Source organism: Hypomesus nipponensis, chromosome 15 (assembly GCF_054491055.1).
Source record: "Hypomesus nipponensis isolate SF chromosome 15, ASM5449105v1, whole genome shotgun sequence".
In the NCBI taxonomy this organism is placed as follows: Eukaryota; Metazoa; Chordata; class Actinopteri; order Osmeriformes; family Osmeridae; genus Hypomesus; species Hypomesus nipponensis.
This window is the reverse complement of record NC_140375.1, coordinates 9,297,345-9,325,106: the sequence shown is the minus strand read 5'-3', so window position 1 is coordinate 9,325,106 and position 27,762 is coordinate 9,297,345. Positions and strand designations below refer to the sequence as shown.

The following is a 27,762-nucleotide window of genomic DNA, read 5'->3' as shown; positions in this document are numbered from 1 at the left end:
CAAGGAGCTACAGTTGTTTGCAAAGGCAGTTGCCTAATACGAAACAGTAAAACAAGACATAGGTTATGGCAAACTTTTACTCCAGTAGTTTCCAGATAGCTAGTATTACTCTGAAAATACACATTATTGATAATCAACCGAAGGCAGAAATGTAGGCCTACATCAAGAACATCATAGCATTTATATATTAATCCTTACTTTTCAAGGGGACAGAGGTCCACACTACGAACCACATCTTACACAATCAAAACCATTCAAACCCCAACCTCTACACTATGATGCTTGACCTTAATTTAAAATAAAATAAATCATTTCAATTATCTTGCAGGACAAAAACAATATACAGATGGACTGAGCAGAATGGGTAAATAAGTCACTACATTGCCAGCAGAGGATAACAACTTTTCAACTTTAACAATCCAGTTAAAATGTTGGTTTGAGGGTGGCTCTATGATGTTCCATTCAAACTCAATTTACAAGAGCTTACTGTCACCAGCCATTGATAATCTAAGTCTGGCCAGAAATCATTCACCACCTTCGTTTTCTCTTTCAATTTTGCTAAATCAGCTGACATGACAACACACATAGGGCTCAGTGTCTGGGAGGTACTTCAGGGAAAGGTTAAAGAAATGAAAACACTTCACATCATGCACACGCATACACAACTCTCTTGGCCAAGGGCTGCTTTTTAAGGCATGGACTGGTTTTAATTTCCCAACATTGGGGGAGTTTAAAAGCCCCAAAGAAACTGGCCGGTGTCTGATTGAAGAGACAGGAAATCTCAAGATCCTCCCAGTTCCAGAACTGAGGGCTTAATCACTAAACCTGGAGACCAGGCAGCGATGCATGATGGGACACCATTGTAACACCAAAACCCAATAAATGTCTCTACCCAAACTGAAGCACTAAACATCTGAAATAGACTCACCCTCAAAACTGCCCCCATTACTTCATAGAGCAAACTGATAGCAATGTATCAATCTACACAGACAATACGCTTCAACATTCAAAGATTTCAACTTTTTTCGGTTTTCAGTCTGGTATAGATAGTTGCCAAAGTGGCAGCATGTTGCCTCAAGCATTTTGAGTTAGTTGGTAGCTCCTGATTTAGTCTAAGTGCAAACACATTTTCAGCTTTGTATAGTGTATGATATACTGTACATTTAATGACAACACAAAGCTTAGGTATTAGTGTCGTTAAAGGAGAAAACAACAAACCAAAAAACTTAACCAAAAGTACATTTCTTATATGTGCCAACAGCATATTGCAGTTGAGGAAATGTCTTCATAATCTGACAGACTTTGAAATTGTACAGGTCATATTCATGCTAATAAAAAAAGGTATATATTAGTCTCTGCTTTACCCACAATGTTCCATAATCACTAAACAGGGCAGGAGCCTATGTCATGAGAAACTGTTTGTATGTATGTGTGATCAGAGGATTTGTAGAAGAAAGTGAGAAGCCCAGTTCTTCTCCTTTTGAGATTGACTGCGTGTGTATGTGTGTGTTTCACAGTCTCTTCTTGATGAGCTTCTCCAGCCTGCGGATGCGGGAGGACTCCTGCTCAGGGGTAGGGGCGCTGAAGGAAAGAGAGGGACCCCCATCAGCTCCAGATGGAGGGGTTGGCAGCCTCTGTCTGAACAGCTCCAGCATGCTGCTCTGCTCACTGCGTTTCAGACCCTGCATGACACACAACGAAAGGAAGATATTGGGAAATGCAGTACAGAACTGTCTCACCACAAACAATAATCTACTATAATCTGCCCTTGTACATCTATCCATTATTCATATTGCCTGTCCTCCTCCAAAAAACTAAGCGTTAGAGAAATGATGCGATGAACAAGAGGAGATGGGGGTGAAAACTGTAACAAACAGGAAGCAACAAGATGCAAGAAAATCATTTCACAACACCATAAAAAAGCCACTGGACAGCAAGACAACAAGGCTGAATGAGCAGGAAGAGGATAAACAAGTGAAAGACAGTGTCTTTGGCAAAAAAAGGGGAACTAAACCCACCTTCATGTCCAGGATTTTCTGGAAGGTTTCAGGGTTGCCATCAGCCAACAGCTTGATGTAGTTATCCACAAACACCACTGGGGGTTCATGTGGCGCCATTACCACCTGAAAAGATGGGGGGGGGAGACAGCATCAATATGACTGATACATTCACACATCTTCATAATCTAGTTTAACATGAGCTTTCACATGGACACCGATCACGGGACAACAGACAAGATCTTTAAGTGATTCCACATGGGCACATGGTACTGTACCATACAGCAAACTGAGATTGGGGGGTGGGGCGGAGTACATTAAGACAGTATGCAAGTGGTTGAAGCTGAAAACAATGAGCCCACACGGCAGAGCTATATTTAGGGCCGCCCCCTCCGTTTTCGTCTTTTTACAGACCAATTACTCCATGCATGAGCGGACGTGAATTAGCCTCCCTAATGGTCACGGTAATTATCTTTTGAGGTATAATGAGGGATTTTTGGCAAAAATGGTTATTAGTAGACAGACGAGAAAAAGGTTAACTTTAAGGGCTTTAGCCAAGTCTGTGTACCAGACTCTCTATTTTTCATTCTTAAGGGTAGTGATAAAAAAAAAACGTGGATCAGATAGTGTTCTTAGCCGCTACAGACGAACACATGGTTGACAGATACTGATGGAGAAAGAAAAAAAAAAAGGTAGTTGAAATTGCACCCTTCCCTTCTCCTTCCATCCACTCCCCAAAACATTTCACCTTAGCCCAATACCAACACCCAACCGAGCCCTGCTCCTGTTCCAAAGTTTCCCTGGAGAAAGATAGAGACAGAGTAGGAGGCAGCTGTAGGGACAGAAAGTGTGTGTTATAGAAGAAGACAGAGATAGAGTGAACGAGAGGGCCGTAGAGCGAGAGAGTGAGGGGGACATTCAAAGCTGTGGATTGTCTGGAATTCTCTGGCTTCCTTCCCCTGTGGACTGAGTGATTTACTAAGCAACTGTCCTGGAGCGGGGCCAAGGGAAAGCCTTGAGGGACCTTGTTGTAGTTAGCTCGCCCCGTAAAAAAAGAAAGAGAAGAAAGGGGGAGGAAAGAAGAGGAAAAAACATTCAGGCTGAAAGGAGATGGTGGTGTGTGTGGAGGAGGAGGGGGTAGCCTTTCCACTCCCACCCCTGAAAAGAGCATTGGTGGTAGGGAGAGGGCTGGGGTGGGGTGGGCTGGAAGTGTGGAAAACAGCCACGTCTCACGGGCCTCATGCTGGCCAAAGCTGCCTCAGAGAGACAGAAACAAATCTACATAGATTCTAGGATAAGGGCTCTGTATGATCTGACAAAAGGCTGGGTGATGTAGAGAAAATCCCTCCAAATATCTTTAGGAATTTCTCATGATCTAGTCCAATACTTCAAAGCAACTCAAATTCAGATCTTACCAACTCTCTTTAAAAACCTGTGTGAAAGAACATACTGTATCTGAAACTCACAATCATTCTGTAACCTGTATCAAACTTCACTTAAACTTTGCACCTGTAAATGTGATTGTGTATGCTTTTGTTCTGAGTCTCGCGAATAGGGTTGAAGAGGGAAATCATGCCTTAGCTTTATTTCTACGCGTTTCTGTTTTAGTGCCTGTATGTCAATGTGGGATCAATTACTTGTGTGTGTGTGTGTCATGGGGGGGGGGGGGTACCTATGGGTACCAGTCAGACAGAAACATTGGACAGATTAGGGCAAGCCTCTCTGCACTTGTACGGCTTTTCAAACTTCAAGGCTGAGTCTTAGGGCTACAGTGAGCAGACCAGGGGGAATGTATGTAAACACATTCAAGGCATTCCCCCCAAGGACTAAAGGCTTTGTGGTCCACATGTGGAGCCATCCATACACAACCAGGGTGTTGGCAGCCTGGAGGTGATGACATGGAGAGAGTCGGCTAAACAATGCATGAAGCGGTTTCAAAGCAGCGAAGTGGCGTATTACAAGCATGTCAAGGAAGATGTTGCACAAGGTTATGTAGTGTAAGAAATTCAGTGATAACTTTCATAACTTGCTGTAAGGATCTAGAAATGTCGGAGCCTTTGTTAAATGTCCCAGCATTTACATTTTAGTTTTTGTACGAATATGGCTTACTCTAATGCTTACTGTATCTGAGACTTAAACTGTCAGAGTATTTACACACACAAGAAGTGTTGAGCGTTACATAAAAGTCAGAGCGATATTTGGTTTTCCTTGCTAAATGCCTGCCAGAGAGACACACAGGAACAGCAGAGAAGAGCTGTATTTTAGTCCGGATGACAGAGACTGTAGGATGTTGTGTATTTAGAGCAGGTCCCAGACTGGCCGTTAGGCAGATCAAGGATGCATTCCTGCCCGAGGACAACAGGAAACACTTCCCCAACCGAGTGCAGATGAGATAGGATGGGCGGGGTTTAAAAGGTATCCTATAAGACAAGGGGGTCCAGACAAAAGATGTGTCTGTTTCCCCCTGACTCTAGCTTGGCCAAAAGCTAGTTGTGTGTGTTGTGTAGTGTGGGGTGTGTTTGCGTAAATCCTGCCTTCCTCTGTCTCACTCATGAAGTCAGAGGGAGCACAGCTTGGCTCATATTCCCATACCTAACATGAGGTGGGCTAGTTTATAGGAACACGGTCATAAAAATGTTTTCCTGAGTAAGAGCTGAAGACACAATTAAAAGGTTACTCAAGCTAGGCAGACTAAAATTAAATTTAAATTGATAATCTGCTCACTTGAGTCAGACACATTTTCGAGAATGTCTCTGTGGTCAAAGCACTAATTATTTAGTAAACCTATTGTTTGCTAGTAACGTACAAATCAGTGGAAAGTGAAAGTACTTATGATAATGTTCAACTAATCCTATTTTAGCCCGTTTAATGGTTCAGGTTACTGACTTTATAGTTATGATAAACATATGTGAAATTTAGAATAGGATGTTGGTGTTTGGATTCGTTTTTTTAGGTTAATGGATGTGGTAAAAGTTTAACAGCTACACAAGTTGTGTATAATGTGGCATCAAGGATAAGTTTCCGTCTTAAGTCATGAGAAACTGTTTGTATGTATGTGTGATCAGAGGATAAGTAGCTAAGGTTAAGTCTAGGACCCATGTTTAAGCATTTGCTGCGATTGAGTGAATACATAAAACACATTATTTGAGGATGTTTCATTTCTGTGCGTGTGCTGAAGGTTGTGAAGACACACACTGCTCCACACTGGTGCGTGGAGGAGAGGTTGTCAGCAGGTTGTGTCAGCGTTGCTGCTCTGACCTTGAGGATCATCTCGGCCCGGGTCATCCCCTTCACCACGATCTTGGTGTAGCTGGCGGGAGCTTTGCGGAGCACCTGTGAGCCGATGGATGGCAGGTCCAACAGAACTGTCTTCAGAGAGTGGGTGTCTAACAGGAGCTGCAAAAAGTCAGAAGAAAAGCACAATAATGCATTTGAATTCTTCAAAAATGTAATCACTACTCCACACATACTGTATATGTAAAAGACACATCTATGCCAATTAATAATACTTTTAATAATAGTTTTCGCACTTGTTTTTGACAGTTAACATACCTGTTCAGCCCCCACCATGCTTATAGGCTTGCACCGGAACAGGTGGTTGATGAATTTGGGGATGAATGAACTAAAAGAGAGATCAAATGTGGACTTACTGACTTCAAAGACTTACTAGTTCATAGAACACCACTCATGATTAAGTTGAATTGTTTTCTCACTTGGTGAATTTGATGCAGAACTGGGTGAAGTATTTTCGCGTTGAGGCTAGGTTGTCCCTAACAATGGGCACGTTCTGCTTGATGTGCATGATGACCGAGGTCACGTAAGGGCTCTGGTCGCCCACGTGCTCGACACTCTGCCACGGCATCTGGGAGGGGAGAGGATGTTAAGTAAAAAGAAGGAAAAAAGAACGAGAATGAAGGAAGCGATAGTGAGGTTGAAGGTGAAGAACAGCGTGATGGAACAGAAAGAGGCGGTCGGAGATGAGCAGCATGTGTAGAATTAGCTTGGACTGAAGTGAACAATTATTCTAAAGTTTGTCAGTGAGTTAGCACACTGACTGGCTGGCTGGAACAGGATGTTCCTATCTGACCCACCTTACTCATGGCGGTGAGAGCAGGGTCACACGCTGCATCCAGGTCCTGAACCAGCAACTGGATACTGTTGGATATCACACTGGAAGACAAAGAAAATACAATTGGAAATATATATTCAAATTCTCTTCATTGCTGGAAAAGTTATTTGTGTTTGTGTGTGTGTGTGGTACATACGTGCTGAAGGTATCCATCTCTCCAGTCAGGTTGATCCTCTCCACCAGGGTTTTATCCACCTTCTCCTTGAGCTTCTCCTCCAACTTACACGCACACACACGCACACACACACACGCACACACACACACACTTCAACTTTACAATTCCATCTTTAGTTACAAGGAAGCATGTTTATTTACGTAAATCTTGGCTACCTTTTTTTTTCTTCTCTAAAACCAGACCTATTGGTAAATCTATTCCAGTACTCAAGTGTAGCAATCAAATGATTGTCAAAGCAAGTTACACAACAGGATATAACACAGCATGTGTTTGGAGCTTTGGATCAAGATCAACTGTTTCCTGATTCAGGGTGAGCAACTGTTTATTCATGAAGATATGAGGGATTGATATGAATGCCTATGTATTATGCATCTGTTTGTTTGCGTGTGTGCATGTGTTTGTGTGTGTGCTGAGAGCTGTTGCATGGTTGCCAGGCAGTACTCAGCAGTGTGTGTGCATGTGTGTGCGTGTGTGTGTGTGTGCTGAGACCTGTTGCATGGTTGCCAGGCAGTACTCAGCAGTGTGTGTGCATGTGTGTGTGTGTGTGTGTGTGTGTGCTGAGACCTGTTGCGTGGTTGCCAGGCAGTACTCAGCAGTGTGTGTGTGTGTGTGTGTGTGTGCTGAGACCTGTTGCGTGGTTGCCAGGCAGTACTCAGCAGTGCTGAGGATGCTGCAGATGAGACACAGCTCCTCCACAGTGAACTTTGCAGCTTCTGAACCCTCCTTCTCCTTCAGCAGGCTGCTGATGGTCAGCCCCACACTGCTACTGTTAGTCCTGTGGTGGAACGTGGAGAGCAGAGAGAGAGAGCATGTCAGAGAAAAAGCACTGGTTCGAAACCGAAGCAGTTTCAAGACAGTTCTGATGACAGGAGGAAAACAACAAAATGGAGAATTATTTTAGATGTTATCGAAGCAACCACAGACCGACAGGGGGCAAGATTGCCAGGGCAACGTGGCCCGAAAACGATGGCCCTCTATTTAATAAATCACAACAGCCGAGACTTTTGGGAAAACCGCAACATCTAAACCCAGAAGGTCCCCCTTTAAACGACATATCATGCCACACAAGAGGAGTGCGGTCTGTCTGTTTGTGTGTGTGCGCCACAGTGAATAGAGGCTTTTAATGTGGCCAGTGAGTCAAAAAGCTGCTTTGGCTCATGGTGTATTAGGCAGCACCGCAGCGTAAACAACTCCAGAACCACATGACATGCTGAGCCCACAGATCAAACACTGCAACAACTGAAGACATTAACTATCAAACTCCCCCTTCAAAAAGACCAATCACGCTTCTGAGGGGATGAAGAAATCCAAACCTGACAGGCTCGTTCATCAAAATGACTTGTACTCTGTACTGCATGGCATTTTCTAAGACGTAAGAACGTTTTAGACAGATGCAGAACACGGAAAGAAAGCTTAGATTTTTTTCACATTGGTCCTTGGGTTCTGGTATTAAACATTTTTTAATGCGGGTCCATTCGTGGAAAATTATTGGTTTTACCCTGAACGAGAGATCAGGATTTAGTACATCATGGTCTTCCTAAACCAGGCCTAGTGAGACATGCAATACATCACGGTTTTGACATTGTGGTCCAAAACCTTTAGCTCAAAGTGAGGGGCAGTGTGGATTATCAGACCCAGTTGAATGCTCACTTGGGCAGGTTGCCAGAGAGGATCTTCCAGGCATATTCCCGGAGGTACTTCTGGAAGATGGTGGTGAGGGCGATCATGGGCTCCCCGGTGCTGAGCTGGGAACACTGCACCATGCACTTCTTGTAGTAGACAAAGAGGTCGGCACAGCTGGGCAGCACTGCCCCGCCCTCCTCTGTGCCCGCCTTGGGGGGACCCTGCGCCCGGAAGTCTGACACGAAGCGGTCAATCAGCTCACCCAAGTTCCTGAGGGTGGGGACAAATGCACGCACACAAATACAAATAGTGTCAACAATCATAAAAAAGTGAATTGATTGTCCCACATTCCCACCAAAGGCATTCAAGAAGGACGATTTTCCAGCATCCTCCAGACAACTCCAGGTGCCAGGCCTCTTGTGGAGCCTGTCTGTTCTTTAATGCTTTAAAAGGCTCACTTTTCCTGTCTCGCTTCCCCTGTCAGCACAATGTTCCTATGAAACGATGCCAAGGAACAACACACTTTCTGATAACAATCAAACTATTCAGTCCAGTTCTAGTCCAATGGGGATGAACGTTGAAAAGCCTGTCTAAAGCCTGTTGTCGTCTGGGCTGGTGCTGAAAGGAGGCCACTGCCGGACACTATAGGTCACGTTGCTCTACCCCGCCAGACTAATGCTCAACGCTCCAGAGATCCAAGATCTAAGAGGGTCACAGGGAGAGAGGCCAAGCCCAGAATGGTGCTCTGTTTCTGGGAAGAGACCACTGTCTGAGACAGGGACGATTAGAACAAATGATGGAAAGGTGAGAGGAGTAAAAAGTGGAAAAAGTGACAAAAGAAGTGGAACGTAACAGACTAGGAGGTAAATGAGTAGACGAGGACAAGCTCGGAAAGTGTGAGGGTGTGAGTGTGTGTGAGAGAAAGAGAGATCTGCTGTGGCGGCATTTTTCGATCCCCCTCTCTCAGCGTCTGTGGTCATGCAGCTAATGGGAAACATTTCTGCCACAGTAGAGAGAGACACAGGGAGACAGAAACAAGACAGATAGAGAAAGGGAGGAAGTTTGATGAAAAGGCAATTAAAAAAAAGCATTTGATGTTTGAGCCAACTTCCCACATGTTGACACACCCACTTTGGGGTCTACATGCCACCACGTGACTTGACTAGTGTGTGGGGTTGTGACTTACTTGTCTTGAGATTCGATGTAGACGTAGAGATGAGGTTCGAAGCACTTCGACACGATGCCATGGAAAGGGTTCTCTGGTGCTTTGGGCTTCTTAGGCTAGAGCGAGAACAAGAGGGATCACATGTGGGGCTGAGATCTACTCACTGACACTAAATGAAAGGCTTACCTTCATCAACACAGTCAAAGCCTGTTAATAAGGGACAGGAAATGACCATAGGGAGCTGTGTTCCAAAGGTAAAAAGTCTCACCCTGTCCAGATCGTCCTCCTTCTCCAAGCCCCCATCCTCTCCCGCCTCGTCCTCCAGGAAGGGGTTGGTTGACTCCAGAGGGGTCTCCGGCTTCTTCTGCTGAAGAAACACGCACGTGCCCACAAACACACTAAATTGGGTAATCTTCTCTGGGCTGCTTGCGTCCTTGCTAGGGTCCCTACCATGTCAGACCACTCTGTAGCAATGATTAACTCAAGGAGAGCAGGAAACCAGCACAGTGTGTGAACCAGGGAGTCGACCAGCCTCTTATGCCCAAGTAAACAAAGACCACATGACCTCGGGACCGAACCACACAGTCGGACCACACTAAGAGCATGTGTGTGTGTGTGTGTGTGTGTGTGTCTTACCCCAGGTCCATCTGTCAGCGTACAGCCGGGGAAGCGTTTGGCTAGCAGGCCCTCAAAGTTTGTTGTCCTCTGGATGGCAAACAAAAGCAGCTTGACCTCAATCTCCTTGGCCCGCGTTCGCATCACTTTGGCCAGCTCTATCCTGGACGACACACAAGCAGGGAGGCACAGAATCATCACAATGTCATCTGTAATGTGTTAATACAAGGTCACTGCTCATGTGGGCTAACGAGGACCAAACTGAAATTTGGCCGTGGCGGTTTAGTTGAGTCGGCAAGTTAAAGCTTCAGATCATCCCACTCCCTCCCACAATTCTGTGCGTGTCTGTCAGTTGTGTCAGGCTTTGTTGAGGTACTTGTGTGTGTATCTGTTGTTCGGAGCTAGTGAGTGCAAATGTGGTGTGTGTGTGTGTGTGTACCTTGTGATGTGGCAGAACTCCACAGCGATCCGCTCTGTCATATACCACTCCTCTGGGAACATGCGTCCGTACTTCTCCTCGTAGTCCACCAGCTGACGCTTGATCCAGGCGTAGCGCCGGTCTATCTTATCCAGCCATGCCACCTGACGGAGAGACAGGGAGAGAGGACAGGGAGAGAAGGGAAAGGAAACGTTGAGACACACTCTATTGACAACATCTTCTTTGACAGTTTTGTCCTCCATGACATAGATGGCTGTGGATTTGTCCTCTGGTCAGCACTCACGTCCTGGTTCTCCTGGAACAGCACCAGGTACTCAGAGAGGTGCTGTCTGATGAACTTCTTGATGATCTCCTGTTTAATTCGAGGGTCTAGGACGTTGGCCACCAGGCAGGCATCCCTGAGGACATTACTAGGCCCCCCCGCCCTCTGTGGGAGGACAGACACAACACACACACACACACACAGGTTAACAGACACAACACACACACACACACACAGGTTAACAGACACAACACACACACACACACAGGTTAACAGACACAACACACACACACACACACAGGTTAACAGACACAACACACACACACACACAGGTTAACAGACACAACACACACACACACACACAGGTTAACAGACACAACACACACACACACACACAGGTTAACAGACACAACACACACACACACACACAGGTTAACAGACACAACACACACACACACACACAGGTTAACAGACACAACACACACACACACACAGGTTAACAGACACAACACACACACACACACAGGTTAACAGACACAACACACACACACACACAGGTTAACAGACACAACACACACACACACACACAGGTTAACAGACACAACACACACACACACACAGGTTAACAGACACAACACACACACACACACAGGTTAACAGACACAACACACACACACACACAGGTTAACAGACACAACACACACACACACACACACAGGTTAACAGACACACAGTGCTGGATTGACATTTGCACAATGACTTGACGTAATGTATGCCCTGTTCACACGTGCTCTCACTAACACACAATGACTTGACGTAATGTATGCCCTGTTCACACGTGCTCTCACTAACACACAATGACTTGACGTAATGTATGCCCTGTTCACACGTGCTCTCACTAACACACAATGACTTGACGTAATGTATGCCCTGTTCACACGTGCTCTCACTAACACACAATGACTTGACGTAATGTATGCCCTGTTCACACGTGCTCTCACTAACACACAATGACTTGACGTAATGTATGCCCTGTTCACACGTGCTCTCACTAACACACAATGACTTGACGTAATGTATGCCCTGTTCACACGTGCTCTCACTAACACACAATGACTTGACGTAATGTATGCCCTGTTCACACGTGCTCTCACTAACACACAATGACTTGACGTAATGTATGCCCTGTTCACACGTGCTCTCACTAACACACAATGACTTGACGTAATGTATGCCCTGTTCACACGTGCTCTCACTAACACACAATGACTTGACGTAATGTATGCCCTGTTCACACGTGCTCTCACTAACACACAATGACTTGACGTAATGTATGCCCTGTTCACACGTGCTCTCACTAACACACAATGACTTGACGTAATGTATGCCCTGTTCACACGTGCTCTCACTAACACACAATGACTTGACGTAATGTATGCCCTGTTCACACGTGCTCTCACTAACACACAATGACTTGACGTAATGTATGCCCTGTTCACACGTGCTCTCACTAACACACAATGACTTGACGTAATGTATGCCCTGTTCACACGTGCTCTCACTAACACACAATGACTTGACGTAATGTATGCCCTGTTCACACGTGCTCTCACTAACACACAATGAAACGGTAAGGTGTTGACAGCTGAATAACAAACAAAACAAAGGACGAACAAACGAAACATTTCACAAGCGGATCATGACGTGGGTGTGTTACCTTGGACCCCTGAACGGGGAAGGCCTCTTCAAAATCTGCCAGGATCTGAGTCCCCAGTTCACTCTGGGCTGCCTTCACTCTGAGGAAGACAATGGAATGTTCATCGATTGTTAAGGAAACGCAGAATAAAAATGCACAAAATAAACAGTAAACATTTTGAAAATGTCACCGTGGACAATTTGAAATTTGACCTGTGGACAATAGGGCCCAGTGTTGGATAAAATGTGTAGGATGAATTCTTCTTTTACCGACTGTCTAATATGACATTGAAAAACTCACTGCCGAGGCCAAGGTGGGAACTGCAGTATGCGAGTTTTGCTAGACCCTTGTGTCGTGATGGAAGGTAGACTATTCTGAGCCCAACCCCAGAACAAACAAATGAGGGTGGAGAGACACACAGATACACAGACAGACAGTCATGCCAGGGCATCTGCTGGTCAATCTACTCTCATTGTTCTCTCCAATGTCTATCCCTCCTTCCATCCATCCCTCTCTACCTTTCTGTTTGTCTCTCCAGAACACTCAGTCTTTCCATACAGCTGTTACACCTATACAAAAAATCATAGTCCACATACCATCAAAAGGATAGTTTGAATCAATACATGGAGCCAGCCTGTATGGTATCGACCAGTGTCAACCATCATACAGTATTAGCTGTCACAGAGGAATACACAAGATGGCCAACCCAAACGAGGTTTTCAGATATGTAACAAGTGAGTGCGTGTGTTTGGACTCATCGTTCCAGTTTAACTACTTTTCTGTTTCACCAGAATCATCTACAAGATTGCTTTTCCTGTCACTTGGGAAGCATTATGCACACGTATACACACACACACACACACACACACAATCCCAAGATAAACACTAGGGAACAAATCATGAAACCACCCTCAATTTCCTTGACACGCCCTCCTCATCCCAGGTCTTTATCAAATAATCCAAGCAAAACAGATATCCACGCAAACACAGCTGTACGAAGAGGTTGAGACAGGGAGTGTGTGGGCTGAAACTGAGGCCTTGCTCTGTGGCCCACTATGGGGTCTGGCATAGTGCTTAATGTGCACACACACACGCGCACGCACGCATGCACGCACACACACACACACACACACAACTGTTTCTGTTGTAGAGAAATACAGAAAGGACAAAAGACCTGCTCTCTCAATCACACATGCACAGGCAGAAACACACACCTTTACACACTCAGCATCACACGTCCACAGGCTAGGAAAAACACATGTACAAAGACAAACACACAAAATTCTCTTTATCTAACATGTGCACACACAAACAAACACAATGTTGGAGGAGGAATGCACATTCTCAGGGCTCCTTCAGTGGAAATATGCAGGGATAAAGAACCTCTATTCAGTGTTTCCTTCCTCTGTATGTGTGTGTGTGTGTGTGTGTGTGTGTGGGGGGGGGGGGGGTGGGTGTATTGTGTGTGTGTATGCACTGCCTCCACCATAATTATAAAAATAATCTGATCTGCAGAATATTTCTGACCTGGCTTGGCCAACACCCTCAATCAATCCGACAAACTTAACAGATGTCCAGTTAGCAACATTTGAATGGCATGCACTAAGATATACAAGTTACAAAATGTGTATGTGCACTTTACCTCTCCGAGAGCTGTCTGATCTGTGGAATTCCCATGTATTTCTGGAAGTGTTCTAAAACATTGACCACTCCTTGTAGCAGGTTAGCAACCTCTCCATACTGCCTCTTCCTCGTCATGGCCCTGACGCACACAGTCAGTAATGAGTACCACACAAAAGCATCGTATGTGAACAGGAAATCATTTATCTGCAAAACTGTGGGGCCCTGTCTAATCTTAATGACAAGGTAATGTAAGTATAGGTCTTGGCCAGGGATTGGCTCTAGAGACAGGATACCCACTCTAGAGAGTCCACGCCTCCGGCTAGCATGTGTAAGTGGTTGAGTGTGGTAATGGAGGTGGTCAGGTGACGCTTCGCATGGTCCAGCTGCTTGATGTCCCTCGTTATCTCCTTCACCTGAGGTGGAGAAATGAGGAGGGGGAGGAGGGGGGATGGATGAACGGGGAATTAAAAAAAAGACAGACAGACACAGAGTGCGTGAGAGAGAGCCAGAGACACAGAGACAGAGACATAGAGAGAGAGACAGAGAGACATAGAGAGACATAGAGAGACATAGAGAGACATAGAGAGACAGAGAGAGACAGAGAGAGAGAGAGAGAGAGAGACACACCCGTCGGTCTGAAGCTCAAACATACCCGCTGAGGGAGGGGTCCCCCGCTCTATTGTTACCCTCTCCCTCTTTGCTGTACCCACCCAGCCCACTGGCCTTCCTGTAACCCCCTTCCACACATACACCATATGGCAGGAGCATTACCTTAACTTAAAATAACACTCCCTACCTACAGGATATGTGAGTCCTCACATGGTTGTGTTGCAGAAGGTGCTAGCAGGACCGTTCAGTCATTTTGACTCAGCAGACAAGATAGTTACTCTTCTTTCCATGCTGCTTCTCTTATGGAGTTTGTTGGGATAACTCCGACTTAGAAACCTTACCAGAACCCGAATCTTGACCTAACCTGATAGGAAACCTAACCATCATTGTGCCCCATGGTAGGGAAGTTACAGACAACAGCATTGGGTGGCTGGTTGGGCAGATTGTTTACTCACCATTTGCTCAGACTTCTCCGCCTTGTCCTTGATGTCTTTGATTTTACCAAATAACTGTTGTATGGCAACCTGGGCTTCCTCCAGTGCCTGGAAGGAAGGCAGAGAGCAGGAGGAGAGGCAGAGAGCAGGAGGAGAGGCAGAGAGCAGGAGGAGAGGCAGAGAGCAGGAGGAGAGGCAGAGAGCAGGAGGAGAGGCAGAGAGCAGGAGGAGAGGCAGAGAGCAGGAGGAGAGGCAGAGAGCAGGAAGAGAGGCAGAGAGCAGGAGGAGAGGCAGAGAGCAGTAGGAGAGGCAGAGAACAGGAGGAGAGGCAGAGAGCAGGAAGAGAGGCAGAGAGCAGGAGGAGAGGCAGAGAGCAGGAGGAGAGGCAGAGAGCAGGAAGAGAGGCAGAGAGCAGGATGAGAGGCAGAAAGAAAAACAAAACAGGATGATAGTTAGAGCAGTGTTCCTATTGGTTTGAATTTCAACATATTCCGAATATTTCTCAAATGAAGATGCGGATTAAAACGCGGCCTGTAACATTCCTGTTGTCATCCATTAAGGCTATTTCATAAACAAATGAAACCATTTTCAAATCGTATAAACGGTCTTTCTATGTGCCTCCGCTGGGAAATGGAAAACCAAACTGAATGGCGTGATAAAAAAAGAAAACGGAAAGGTGCAAAAGAACGAAAACCGTCTCCCACAGTTTGTTCTCACATTCCACCCAGGAGGACCTATTCTAGCCATGTCTCAGTCTGTGCCAGGGGAGGCTGAGAGTGGGCTGCAGCCTGAACAAACACAAAAACACTCATGGATTGACAAACTAACTGGTGGTCGAAGAGCAGGCGATAGTGACACTTTCATACTGCTGACATTCACTCAGCATCATGCTCCTGGAAGACAACTGACAATCATCACCGGAAATATCAGCACCTGACAGATGGACCAGAACAGTAGTGTGAATACTTCTAACGCATCATAAAGACATGTATCTCAAGTTTGGTATTGTGTCCTGTGTATCTGCTTTATAGCAGTCAACCACCACAGCTAGAACAGCAGGAAGGGCCATATTACAAACTTCAACAAAGTATTTTCAACATGTCAGGAGTGAAGTGTGGTGCTTTACATTTTGTAGTATTGTTTAATTGCTATCTAATGTTTCCCTTTAGTGCCGGGCAGCTGGGCTTTGATGGTCTGAGCTGGGCTTTGCCGCTGCCATCTGATGCCAGTCGTAATTGGGGGAGAGGTTTTGGGACGGGCTTGAATGCTGCTGCAGTGCAGAGACAACGTTGGCTACCCTCTCGCTCTCCTTCACACACACACACACACATGGAATGCTAACAGCCGGCACCAGCTGCCCAAGGAATTTACCACTTTTACAAGCCTCTTCAGAGACACAAGTGGACGGGCCTGGCAAACACACACACACACACACACACACATCCACACACACATCCCAATTCCTCAGTTAAAGATTAGCCTAGCGAACACACACCATGTTGACAGCAGTGGATTCCTTTTTCCTCTCAGAAAGACTTGCATCTTGAGAGGCCTCACAAGGCGATGGGGTCATATACCACTCCTCAAGGTCAAAAGAAGACCTCTATGGGGAAAAAGGTGGACTAGTCAACTACCCAGTCAAAAAGAGCGGTCTTTTTTACTCTGTAACAAACACTGGCCAAATCCAGAGAGGTCAAGATGACTAAGAGAAGAGAAAGAGACAGGGCTTGGTGTTGTTCCTCTATTTTTTCAGTGCATTGTTTCATGCAGCCCTCGAGGCTTATTAGGGAACTGAGACCACAGGCTTGGTAAACCCTCTACTGCTTTAAAGTCTTCACCCCCCACAGAGTTAGCTGCATTGCATTTAAGTGGCTGACTTGGGGGAAGGGAAACCTTGGAACCATGTTTGTCAGAACCAGTTGAGGGTGTCCAGGATGAAGCCAAATGCCCAGCACTCCTGCCCTGTCTGAATAAGATGCGTAGGCTATCCTTTTCTAGCTTCATTGGTGGAATCACTTGATGGTAGGTGAACAAGTAGGCTAATCAAAGCTACGGCTTTAATTATACTTAGCCCCTGCTGCTTCCACTAACCCTTTCATCATTGTCAGAGGCGGGAGAAAGGAAGGATTCACTTTCCAAGCACTCACAGGGTCCCAATAGAAAAACACGCTGCTGACAAATTCCTTTTAGGACTAATTACTAAGTCCACTAAACTTCAGAACAACCAAATTGCTAAGTTCACTAAACTACTTTCGAGAGTAATCACTAAGTCCCTCTGGGCTGAACCAACATTAGACCCCTGAGGATCCTGAATGAACTTGTACAGTTGGCTGACTCTGGCCCCTCTGCTAGCCCTCGTTTCCTGCATTTAGCCTGCTAGCGTCTGAGCGTCCAGGAACAGAGGACACAACTGAGATGGCTATCTCTCTCTGTAGACACACAAAACAATACATACACACACACTGCGTACATGACCCCCCCCACCCCCATCTCCTGTTCCCAGAGCCAGACGAGGGGGAGGATGAACGTCTCCCCAGCAGAAATAGAGCAGCGCTGCACATGTGGACTCTATTTGGGGAGTTTTGGAAGGACGTCTCGGGGACGGCGGTTCCATTAAGGGACCAACATGCAAAAGCTGGGATGGCGCCCATGATGACAGCGTGGTTGTCTTTCTTCTGTCCGAAGGTGAAAGATCCCATCTGGTCATGACACAAAATGGACAGTGCTGAGGGCAGTTCAAGGTGCTCCTCTGTATCCCTCATCCCTCTATGTCACACACTAATCACAGATGATGAGAATGATGACAAGCAATTATTTGAAGACCAGATACTTGAACTGTTGTCCAATATTACTATAGGCTTTGTGGACTAACTTTTTATGAGTGTCTTACAAGAAATAACCATTTTGACCAAGCATTTCTCTATTATTTTTTTTATGTTTCATACGGCTGTGCTCTCCTACTTATATTGAAAGGACAAACACAATCAGCAGAGAAGCTGGACTGCAAACTGAGTACCAGAACAGCCAAGGTGCAAGAAAATGGGAGAAAGAGGGTGAAAATGAGAGGGAAAAGACATGTAGTAGTTCATGAAAGGACAGGGGGGGGGGGCACAATAAATTGCCCTTCCAGATTTCGTATGAAATGTTTACGCTGACTTCCTAAGGAAGTTACTATCTTAGTCTGTACAATAAGTAGATCCATATGCCAAATGTAACAATGAGACATCTATCCAAAACCAATCAGCATGAAGAGCCAGAAGACCCCGTCTGCCACACACACACACACACACTGACCTCACAATGTTGGGACACTGTATTGCCAAATGAGTACACCCAGCTGTGTGAGAATGTGTATGTGTATATTAGTGTACTGTGCAATTTGGCAGTGGTTGAACTACGTGAACCAGTATAACGCAAAGAAAATGACCTGGAATGACCGGCTGAGTGTAATTGATCGGAAATGTTTGGTTAGTTAATGAGCCTCTCTCCTAATAACACTGACTGCCCACCCGACCCTCCTTCCCACCACCTCACTCTACATCTTCTAAGGTCACCTGATGCTTCCTATAGCAAAGCTTTCCTCCAAGGCTTGGAAGAATACCTTGTGGGCCTAAAAAAATATTATGAATGCCTGCTAGAGATTGATCTTTTAATGTCTTTTACTGACGATAATATACATCTATTTTGGAAAAACACACAGTAAATATCACTTGGCATTTGGAATTCTGCTCCCAGAGGTCTGGGCATCTGAGGCAGACATCTCATCTCCACCCAGTCCAGCTGATAGCTGCCTCCCTTCAGACTAAACACCCACTGGGCCAGACTTTTCCAGCCCTCCTACACTTCCTCTCCTACTTGCTTTCCTTTCCAGGCTCTCTTCACCGATCCATCACATCACTTGTCTTTTCTTTGTCTACACATAAGCCTGCTGTTGAAACCTTTTAATCAGGCCAGAGAAGTTTATTCAACTCTTTTCTTCCTTCCTTTCACCTAGCTCTCTCCCTCTCCCTCTCCCTCTCCCTCTCCATTCCTCCATCCATCCTTCTATCGTTCCATAATAAGCACCTTTTCGTCTGCAGAAAAGATTTTCCTTCTGTGTGACAGGAATGGCTGAGTGAGCCTCAGTGATGAGACCAGAAACCAAACGATGCAGTGTCGACCTCGTAGGTTGGCAGAAATCAGTACGGAATGCTTAGGATGTTCCAGTGGTAGCCAAGTGGGACTAGACCAAGAGAACACACACACCTAATCTCTGAGATTTGTTCACTACACACACACACACACACACACACACACACACACACACACACACACACACACACACACACACACACACACACACACACACACACACACACACACACACACACACACACACACCTTCAACATCAGGTGTCCCCTTCTCTTAAAACCACCATTCCCTGTTAGAGTTGAGTTCCGCATAAATCACGGCTTTTTCCGACACGTTCCGGCAAAAACAGCGGGACACAAAACCACAGGTCAAAATGGAATCCCAGCGTTATGGAGGGGAATCTTTCCCCCCTTTTTTCCGAATAGATGCCAATTTAGACAGTGGGGTTGGGTCTGACTCATCCAGTCCTTTTCCATACCATTTGTGTGGATGGAGAAAGAAAGAAGAGAACGCAGGGAAAGAATGAGAAGGGCAAGGACGTCTTGGTCAAGAGGAGGGACAGTCTCACCGGTAATGAGAAGAAGATGCCAAAGCAGAATGCTCTAGTTAGACAGACCCAGCTCATGTCATAAACTCACTGTGGTGATATGCGAGAGAGGGGCAGCATGTTTGTGTGAGAGTGTGTGCCGGTCTTTGAATGATTGCAAGCGGAGAACTGGCAGGTATGCACCTGCGAGTGTGTGACAGAGGCAGCAGTAATATGCCATAGACATCCTTCATCTTGCTGGTGGCTAAAAGCACCACATCCATCACTAGCAGGAGAGGCCCACCTAACCCCAGTTACCACCCTCTGTGGGGCCTCATCCAATGAGGCCTGACTCTCAGAGTCAGTTGCTCACTGCTATTCAACTATCAAAGCCCCCTCTGTCCAGACCCAAGAGTGATACCAAGAACACACTCAGATAAAGAAAGACATAACTAACAAGCAAGCAACATGTGCTCAAAAACTGCAAGCAGCAGTCACATATAGAAAAAACGTCCTTACGTGTCTGCCATCTTGTCCCACATTGGTCTGGCCTCTCACCACAGTCCTAATGCTATCATCCAGACGCCTGAGAACATAGAATACACAGCAGAAATAGACATACACCTTAACAAATGTCACTAATCTGCCCTGAACACTTGGTCGTGATCAATATAGTATCTACTTACCGAATCTTCAGGCGGATCTTGTTCACCACATCGTCAATATTAGCGAGCGACTATGAAGGAACAAGAAATCATAAATCAAAATGAATAACATTGCCATTTTGTGATAAAATAAACCCTATCGTATCTAAATAGTCACTCCCTCAACCGTTGAACTACGGTACAAAATTCCTTGTGCTAGACAGCATGGGCAGACAGCGTTCTCTAGTGGACATATGTCTACGTTACAACAATTGGTCTCCAAATACTAACTTTACTATTGTAAAGAAATTGAAAACAAAAACGAGGTGCGTTTCAGAAATATTGCAAGAAAGTAATCGTACCTGTTCAGTGGGGAACAATGTGTTGATGTACTCCACAGCATTGAAATCTGCCCTGTCCAGTGGATCTTGACTGGGAAACACCTTCAGAAACAGCAGGAAAATACTCCAAAGTAAATAAGCAAACCGGTAGGAAGAATAGTATTATGTAGCCTATTAGGTAGTCAGACTGTGTGGAGAGTAGCAAGGCTAACGTTACTGTACAATACTAAACTAGACTACTCTGTAGCGTGTTTACTGTCTGTAGCTAGCTAGCCCTAGTCTATGTTGTCTTCAAACAAATAAGCGCCTGTCACCGATTTCTGTCAATCCCAAGACGACATACAACACTAAAGTAGATAGCAAACTGATCTGCATTTTGGTTCGCATGTTGTCTTCTAGCAGCCTAACAACTCAGATCACAGCTACTACTGTACTAGCTAGCCAGCTCGCTAACGATGGCTGACTAACGCGTTAGAATAGACCAGCTATATCGACAATGACTTCAGCTACCTACACAAATAAGTGTCCCTTAAAGTGCATTAACATTCTTATTTACCTGTTCAATAGCCAATTGCACCTCTGGTGTGAGGTGCAAAATAGCATCCAAATCCTCAGCAAATTCCAATTCTTCCTCCTCCATCATTTTAGAAAAACCCTACCCAACCTTTTTGCCTTAAACTGAAGACCACTTCCTGGTTGACGGGCTTCTGGGATATCTATTGCCAATGCCGACGCCACGCACACTGTCCATAGACACTGTCACGTTACTAAACAAGACTGTCAGATTCTCAAAAGATACAGTGCATGATATGCCTCTACTGTTCTGGAGGACACACGCTGCACCTGGTTGGCATGGTAAATGATCCTTAACCAAAATATTGCAATGTTGTAGCCATTTTTAATTCAAAAGCCACGTCACGAAATAACTTTATTTTGTACAGATTCAGGCGTGCAAATTAACCGTTTTGATTGCAATCAGCCATTGAAAAATACAGTTTGATAATTTGACATGGTAAATTGTATCAGAGGGAAAAAATACACAGCGTATCTGACATTTAATCTATTTTACGAATACAACCTGAGCACAAAGATTCAAGTAGGCTGGTTATTTAACTGAGTGCAATGACATTAACAGTATATAAATAAGTAGAAAGTTGTAATGCATGAAATAAAGAAGAGTATAAAAGAGAAAATGGACGTATCGCTTTAAAATACCCTTTGAGAAATACAATGTACCATACCACCATGTTTAAAGAACAGCAGTATACTGTTAATAGCCAAGACTATTATTTTGAACTTTTTTTCCTGCTGGAGGTGTGGGTATGAATCCAAATGGTTCAAACATTGACAGTGAAATAGCATTGTCTTCATGGAAGGTGGAACCATAGAGACATAATATAGAGTAAACACAAAACGAATTTAGAGTAGCCAAAAAGTAATATAAATGAAACAAGTCCACCTTTTGAAACAGAGTAATGACCATACATGTAGTCACCATCCATCATCATTTAGTCAAGGCTAAATTGACATTTAGGTTAATCTAATAACACATTTTTTCCTCAGTGTCTGCAGAAGACAACTGACTTCCAATTTCTCATGCCACAGGGCAGAGAAAGCAGATAATCAAATAAAATGTCAGTTAACATGGTTACCGTTCCAGAAAGAAAAAAACAAATCCCTACAACCTTTGGTTTTCACAAGATAAAATTGGCAGAAGATATAAATACACGTAGGCACTGGTGAAAAAAGAGTGAGAAAAGGAAGTGTCAGGACATCCTCTTGGTCATAAAGATTTGGAATTGATCCATGCTGGACATGTTACATTTGTAACCAACCCAGGTTGTCAGATCTGAAACAGACAACTATATTGTGTCAAAGTATATACAATTATTTGCCACAGGAGTAAGACATGTATTTAATGCACACTGTTAACATCCAGGTAAATGTTACGGTTAACTTCATTTAATTTATCATGTAATCATGCTGAAACTCACTGAGCATGTGCCTTGGTGATGATCTGTCCGCGGGACATCATTTCTGCAATTCGAGCCACAGCTGGGTCAAAGGTCATGCTGGCTGCTGCCACCACCATGTCATCTCTGATGACCAAACACAATGAAAAGGTGAAGTAGTCTTGGGATTGACTGAAATGTTTTGAGAACAAGAGGCATGGATGTACAGGGTACAGTAGATGTACCACACTGGGCAGATGGATGGACTTTATCCTCAAAGAGAAACCACTTACTTGATATAGAACGCTAGGAACTTCCTATCCTCCACTTTGCCTTTGAATATGATTTCTGTGTATCCCTCCCCGTAACCTTGGTTTATGAGAAGTTATATTGTAAGTCGATTAAACAAAGACGTGATTTAACTTCATACTGAATATATTTTTGTTGCAGATGATCACCTGCGTAGCGAACACTCTTCCCAAGTAACATTGTCCAGAAGAATGGAACTGAGTCGATCATCGTCTGGTTCTGTAACATATTCAAGGCTGCTACTCTTCCTGGGGAGAACACAGAGGAGAAACCAAGTGTGGGTGCCAGTTATTCCTGGAGATCCAATGTGTGTATGCTGACTTGATCCCAGTGTTCGACCAACAGGTTTAAGAACTGAAGTGCTTTAGGTGTTTACCATGGGCATGTGCCAGCTGCCAGTGGCCGATGTTAACCCTCTGGTCTCCTCGTATGGTCAGAGGAAAGGCAGTTACATCCCCTGCTCCGAACACATCTGGAATGTTGGTTCTCATGAACTGAGTAGGAGAAGCAACGCATATTGGATGGTCTTAGTTAAATTACTAACTATTAACATATTAGGTATATACAATGTCATGATTCCCTTATAATGCTTTTAAATTACATACAGGCAGGTCCGACAATATATATACACTGTCCAGTGCACTGGTCTTTTACCTTGTCAATGACGACAGCATTTCTGGAATTCACATCCACCTGGCTACCCTTTAAGAACTCAGTGTTGGGGATGACCCCTTGGGAGAAATGAGGGCAACAATTCATATTCTGCATAGCACTGATTATTGTAATAACATTATATAATTAAACAAATAATTTGATAATATTGACTATATAGATTGAATATGTTTTAAGGTATCAAACCACTTGATTCTAAGTGTAATACTTACCAATTCCAGCCACAACAACATCAGCTTCTAGGACAGCACCACTCTTCAGCACCACCTCTTTCACCTTCATAAGAAAACGTTTTTTTTCCTATTCATGCATTTCAAAGGACTAACATCCAACATAGAAAATGTCTACAGCTATTAATTACAAAGAGATTTGAGTAAGATCAATTTGACATGTTTGACTGTAAATCTACCTTGCCGTTCTCTCCTCTGATTTCTTCAATTTCGTCATTCATGTAGAACTTGATATTGCTTTCCTTCATCATCTTCAGTAGAAGAAAAATACAATTCAGAGAGCAAGTTTTCACATTGCATGTGATATGACATGGACTCCTTTCAAGGACCACAACAATAACAGTTACACCATTAAAAGGTGCCAACATTTACACATCAATCCAAGACCTGCATCGTCATTTTCCCAATTTCCGGGCCCAGGGACCTCTGAAAAGGGTATGCTGTGTTGCCAACCAAGGCAACACTGGTAGCTTTGTCAGACAAGTATGCTGCCACCTCCATACCTGTGAAGAAACAGAAAAACAACAAAAAACATGATGAGAGTATTCAAAGACTGAAGTGAACAATATTCGAATTAACGATAATTGGAAGCCGTGCATTCATGTTTTTTTCAAGACAAATTTTTGAAGATGTAGAACTCAACCTATAAAGGAGGCTCCACTGATTACAGCTTTGTGGCCCACACAGGACTGGTGGATCTCCTTGGCGTCCTCATAGCTCTGCAGTACTTTAACACCATCCAGATGAGAACCTGTGCAGCTCAGTGGCCTTGCCCTACAGGTGGCAAATTAAAAAAATAAGAACGCCTGTTTTCAAAAGTCCTACACATATATGAATCCATGATCATCATTGACTTGACAAGATCATCTTTAAACACAGACCTAAATGGAGGTTTGTAGATAATATGGAACTTCATCAGCGGTAGTTGTGACTAACCTGCATCCAGTTGATATGAGAAGCTTGTCATAATGTTGCAATGTGCCATCACTGAACTTCACTGTATTTTCCTCAGTGTTAACAAAAACTGCCTGAAACACACACACTTCAGATGCTTTGTTTGACATAATCGGGTCCTAAAATAAAAATCACTGTAATCTACTTCCTGAAATACATTCAGATTATATTTATTCATGAAAGTGTAGTTATTCCTTCAAAACGTACCTCCTTTTGCGTCCAAAGTTCTATGTCATGCTGTTGGAAGAACTCTGTCTGACGAAGGAGAATGTCATTGCTCTCTAAATTCATGGCCTAAGAACATCAGGAGTCGAAAAGAATGGTGGCATATAAATCACATGTAACACAAAAAGAGGGCTTTGATCAAATACTCAATAAAACATCCTTTTCTATCGGGTACTTTAATACAATCTTTCCTTCTTTTTACAAGAAAAGAAGGAAAGATAGGGCTACGCATAGCTTTACCAAATCAGCCATGTCTGATGTGAGATTAGAAGGGGCCCAGCAGAGGGCCTATAATGACAACCAGAACCTGCAGTACCTTGCTGATTTTAGGCTTATCGTATGGAGGCAGAGTGTCCTTGGTTGCCATTATGACTCTTCCTTCATAATGGTTTTGTCTCAGAGTCTCAGCACACACAAGAGAAGCAGGCCCTATGTAGACAGAACATAACTCAAAATGTGCATACAACTGAAATACATCATGATGGAAGATGGCGTCATTGTTGTCAGGAGCAACATGTCTTTGTGGAGGGGTTTGGTCACCTCTCTTGAATGAAGCCTCCAAATGTTCTGGTGTTTCAGGCCCAGTTCTTACCTCCTCCAATCAGAAGAGTGGTGTGGCTAACCCCTGGAATCCTGCCGCTCATCTCCCTCACCCTCTTGGTCAGCGACATAGACTTAACATGTAGAAATTGTATGTTTGACCAAAAGCAAAACATTTAAAACATACATTTTGTATAATTAAAAACAAAGAAAACATTCTAAAGAATTCACCATTAAAAATGAAAAAAAAAAAATACCTTTTTGTTAATAGTTACATAAACCTTGCCATCTTCAACCTTGACCTGTCAAAATACAAATATTTTACTAATACGAATTTCCTTTTAAAACAAGCAAGATTACCCTGTACATTATAGACTAGACTGTGCTCCTGCACTATGAGAAGTCACAAAGGTCACCTTATAATTGGGCAAACAGTCCAGGCCTGGATAATCCTCGATATCTCCAGTCTTGACATTAAAGCAAGCACCATGAAAGGGGCATCTTACTCTGTCCCCAATCAGTGCCCCTGTCAGATAGCATGACATTCGCATTATTCACTACTAAGCAACATTTACACACATATTAACCACACCTCTCCTAAATATGACAAATGATGACAACAATGACTTGCAGTTTTCACACATCGGACTGTAACTCGAGACTGTTTGACCTAACAGGCAACTAAATATTTGAATGAACACTTTCCAATAAACATATTTGAATACAACATCTACCTTTTGTACAAGCAATTGTAGTTTATGAATTCAATACAATAAACAATGATGACATCTTGGTGTGTGTACCAGTTGAGTTGCGTTGCTTACCTTTGATGAGAGGAGCACCATAGTGAGAACACTTGGTCCCAACAGCACTGTACTGGCCCTGGGTTCGGACTAACAAAACCTTCTGGCCCTCCACCTCCACCTCCTTCATTCTATCAAATATATAAGAAAGTAATCATTATGGGATCGAGTGCAACTTTATCATATTTGTACTGGATGATAATTAGAAAATACTGGTTTAGAAACGTGCACAAGTAATCTTACTGTCCATCCTGTAGGTCTAACTCTTGGCACACAATCCCTGTGACAACATCCTCATCCATGTCCTGACCTGAAGAATGACCCTGGCGCAGACTCATATCTGTTTACAAAAAGACAAATTTAATCGACTGGTGAAGGTTACAAATGAACTTGGACATAGGCTACGTACAGGAGGAATGCAGTAGATTGCTTAACAACAATCCAAGCTTCAACAGGGATCACCACATTTGCAGATACCCTACAAGCAACACGGAATATACACTTTAGACTACATTGCACGCATTACGTTATCGAACATATACACACCTAATACACCATCTACAACACTGTTTTACACATTATTTAACACAGGAAACATTTTATAAATCTTTTTATGAATGAATATATAGCCTGTAGCCCAATTTGCATTGCGGCATAGCCTAAAAGAAAACCTACCTGACAGCAAAGACGTCTTTGATAGAAATAATCGCTGTATGTATTTCTGGGTAAAAACGAAGCTTGTCGCCGTATTTTTCAACCAAATAATTGTTCGCGTTTGCATGTTACACTATAGCATAGCCTCAATCAGTGATGTTGAACTGAAGTCAGCGGTTCAGGCTGCAAGGTCGACTACCTAGAAAGGATCCACAGTCATTGCACACTCTCATCATTGTGTGCAAGCAACATGTGTAACAGTGACTAAGCAGAAAAAGTGTACAGTACTAGCTAGCCAGCCAGCCTTTGAAAACACTTCCCCTTACAGAGGATCGAGCTCAACGCTAGTGCCTCTGGGCTGACAGGAATCAATCGCCTATTACAGCGATTTTCTTTTCGGCATCTCGAGCACTTATCCAAACGATGTCAAACGACCCGGCACGTCATTGAGTCATGAAACGGACATCTGGAAAATTACAACTTTACACGTTGCCCGGTTCTCGAGCTAATAGCTAAACAATCGTTGCCCTAAAATCCCACTATATAATTTGTTTGTAGTAGGCTAACATGCATTCGGTCACTAGGGGGTACTGTAGCATCCTGCAGATTGTGATCTGTCATACTTGAACTGACCAGCAGATGTCCCTATGGAAAAGATTTATCAGACGCTTCGAAAAAGCGATACTTTGTTTCAAATAGCTCGTTGCTTTGAAAAGCTTCGTTTACCCCATTACTAGTTTGAGCCAGCAGCTTTTAAAATGAAATGTTCCATGATGCATGCAATAAGAAATATGTGGTTAATTTATTTAGCCTGCTATATTGGCTGTATATTGTCTCTAAACTTAGTTCTTTGAAAAAATATAAATTGCTGTCTGATTCATCCTTACAGCAATTTCCCTTTCAGATGTAGAACTATACCATAGTTTTATACCTGCGTAAAACTAATCTTCCCATAAATCTTTAGTAATTATTTGAATGAACGAGGATGGGCACGTATAAAACGACAGCTTTTC

The 27,762-nt window shown here is 44.0% G+C and overlaps 2 protein-coding genes across 4 annotated transcripts; both read right to left on the bottom strand.

Moving 5' to 3' along the window:
* Positions 1-59: 59 nt before the first annotated feature.
* Positions 60-21,188, bottom strand: vps53 (VPS53 subunit of GARP complex). Of its 2 annotated transcripts, none has more exons than XM_084673803.1 (22): positions 20,967-21,188; positions 20,432-20,512; positions 20,112-20,161; positions 19,945-20,011; positions 14,789-14,875; positions 14,022-14,137; positions 13,744-13,863; positions 12,123-12,201; positions 10,427-10,570; positions 10,144-10,286; positions 9,726-9,867; positions 9,358-9,456; positions 9,111-9,205; positions 7,952-8,194; positions 6,929-7,076; positions 6,263-6,345; positions 6,089-6,167; positions 5,711-5,859; positions 5,550-5,619; positions 5,256-5,393; positions 2,019-2,123; positions 60-1,682 (listed from the first exon to the last, which is right to left on the bottom strand). In XM_084673803.1, exons 1-22 carry the CDS (start codon positions 21,051-21,053, stop codon positions 1,512-1,514), a joined length of 2,496 nt encoding a protein of 831 aa, XP_084529929.1. In that variant the 5' UTR covers positions 21,054-21,188; the 3' UTR covers positions 60-1,511. The 2 variants fall into 2 exon arrangements, with proteins under 2 accessions (XP_084529929.1, XP_084529930.1); XM_084673804.1 differs by having other exon boundaries at positions 9,358-9,453.
* A 131-nt stretch (positions 21,189-21,319) lies between these two features.
* Positions 21,320-27,344, bottom strand: aifm4 (apoptosis inducing factor mitochondria associated 4). 2 transcript variants are annotated; one of them, XM_084673806.1, is made up of 20 exons: positions 27,076-27,344; positions 26,771-26,948; positions 26,339-26,435; positions 26,117-26,226; positions 25,709-25,818; positions 25,550-25,594; positions 25,345-25,426; positions 25,069-25,181; positions 24,735-24,821; positions 24,510-24,601; positions 24,217-24,347; positions 23,961-24,076; positions 23,753-23,824; positions 23,556-23,619; positions 23,326-23,402; positions 23,048-23,165; positions 22,821-22,919; positions 22,656-22,731; positions 22,405-22,509; positions 21,320-22,259 (listed from the first exon to the last, which is right to left on the bottom strand). In XM_084673806.1, exons 2-20 carry the CDS (start codon positions 26,874-26,876, stop codon positions 22,229-22,231), a joined length of 1,731 nt encoding a protein of 576 aa, XP_084529932.1. In that variant the 5' UTR covers positions 26,877-26,948; positions 27,076-27,344; the 3' UTR covers positions 21,320-22,228. The 2 variants fall into 2 exon arrangements, with proteins under 2 accessions (XP_084529932.1, XP_084529931.1); XM_084673805.1 differs by having other exon boundaries at positions 21,321-22,259; positions 26,771-27,344.
* Between the last annotated feature and the right edge of the window lie 418 nt (positions 27,345-27,762).